This window comes from Zerene cesonia, chromosome 5 (assembly GCF_012273895.1).
Source record: "Zerene cesonia ecotype Mississippi chromosome 5, Zerene_cesonia_1.1, whole genome shotgun sequence".
Taxonomy (NCBI): Eukaryota; Metazoa; Arthropoda; class Insecta; order Lepidoptera; family Pieridae; genus Zerene; species Zerene cesonia.
In genome coordinates this window covers 546848-548843 of record NC_052106.1, presented here as the reverse complement: position 1 = coordinate 548843, position 1996 = coordinate 546848, and the positions used below count along the sequence as shown (strand labels likewise).

General features: G+C 32.4%; 1 protein-coding gene across 1 annotated transcript in view; it reads left to right on the top strand.

Moving 5' to 3' along the window:
• LOC119840278 (mitochondrial tRNA methylthiotransferase CDK5RAP1) overlaps window positions 1-1682 on the top strand; it is a 5244-nt gene extending 3562 nt beyond the window's left edge. The window contains exons 6-7 of the mRNA XM_038366812.1: window positions 852-979; window positions 1261-1682. Of these exons, the coding sequence (XP_038222740.1) occupies window positions 852-979; window positions 1261-1653 (521 nt within the window). The 3' untranslated portion in view covers window positions 1654-1682. The remainder of the gene's footprint in view (window positions 1-851; window positions 980-1260) is intronic.
• Window positions 1683-1996: the final 314 nt, after the last annotated feature.

The following is a 1996-nucleotide window of genomic DNA, read 5'->3' as shown; positions in this document are numbered from 1 at the left end:
AGTAGGTTGACTAGCTCACTAATGTATACTGACAATTATTCCATTGACCGACATAAATTATGTCGTGCTAATGTGCAGGGCTATTGTTACATAATTATCATAGAATAATTTAGTTATTATCTTATACCTTTAAACGAGCAATTCTTGTATATATATATATATATATATATATATATAATTGGGATCTCGGAATCGGCTCCAACGATTTTCATGAAATTTAGTATATAGGGGTTTTCGAGGGCGATAAATCGATCTAGCTAGGATTTTTTTTTAGAAAATGTCATATTCGTGTTTTATTCGTGTTTTTTTTTCCCTGACATCTATTGGTGAATAGTAATACTATTTTGCTTCGTAGACAGCTGGACAACTGAAATAATGTCATATTCGTGTTTTATTCGTGTTTTTTTTCCTGACATCTATTGGTGAATAATAATACTATTTTGCTTCGTAGGTAGCTGGACAACTGAAATAACACACGCACTTTTTATACCGATATTCCTACGGGATACGGACTTACGCGGTTTCAACCGCGGGTCACAGCTAGTTTATATATAAGCATTTATATTTATATTATGTATTTGTAAGCATTTAAACAAATAAAACAAATACTCATAGGTAACGTTCTGTTCCTTATTATCGGTGAACGATACTTAACTGTATTATACAAAACTGTAAAAAGTTAAAATACAATGGTTTTGTTACGTAAACTACATCGATATTTTATCCAGTCTAGCGCTAACGCTTTCGCAGCATAATATTATATAAACTCTTCCTTAATAAATAAGTAATTTAACTACTAAACTGTACAGATATATCTTTTTTTTTTATTTGTTTGTCATTATCTATTCCAGTGGGTCTATCTACAGATATGATCTGTGGGTTCTGCGGTGAAACAGATGAGGAGTTTGAAGAGACCCTTACTTTGATGGAGGAGGTTAATTATAACGTGGCTTTTCTTTTTCCCTACAGCATGAGGGAGGTATGTATCTAGCAATTTTTGATAAGATTCTTCCATATTTTTTTGCTTGTAAAAAATTTTCTCTTCATCTCTATAACTCATTTTTTCTCAGAAACTTCGTATTAAGTGTTTTCTTTACATAATATGATGTTAGATGACTTCAAGTGATAATTGGTAATAAATTCTGTATTAAAACTCAACTTTTCATGCGTGTTTATGTAAAAGCATTTGTTAATAGGGGGTGCTGCAAGGAATCGCACTTGAGCCTTTGCTATTTCTCATATGTATTAATGACTTTACAGAAAACCGCTGCGTATCGTCGTTACCAAGACGACGTTCCTGAAGAGGTTAAAAAAGAACGACACAATCGAATGATCGAGTTGTACAGACGGACATGTCAGCGATTAAACGAATTAGAAATCGGCAAAATACACCTCGTTTTAGTTGAGGGTGTGGCTCCAAAATCTGGCAAACTTATTGGCAGAAACGAATTCTATTTAAAAGTTCTTTTTGATCAAACTTCATTACCCACAAGTGATGGAAACAGAGAAGTGAAACCAGGGGATTATGTTAGTGTAAAGATAACTGCGGCTAGATCGTCTGTGTTAAATGGAGAAGCCTTGTATCATACTAGTATTAGAGAGTTTTATAAAGATTTTGGTTGGGCGGACAGGCATAAACTTGTAAATAATTAGTTTAAGTAACATATACAATAAAAATATTAAAAATCAGTCATTATCATTATATCCCCTCCTAATTTTATTATTACCATCGAATAGTACTAAAAATCAATACGCACGTAGGCTTTTTATTCTATTATTGCTTTGAAAGTACTTTTTAATGCTCTCGTAAGGTCTAACCTTGAATATAATTCAGTCGTATGGTGTCCTTACTATCAAAAATACATTACTCGGATTGAATCAGTACAGAAAAAGTTTGTTCATAGATTAAGTTATATCACCAAAAACAATACAGTTAGAAACTATCATGAACGACTGAGTTTTTTCAAAATGGAATCTTTAGAAACGCGCAGAAATG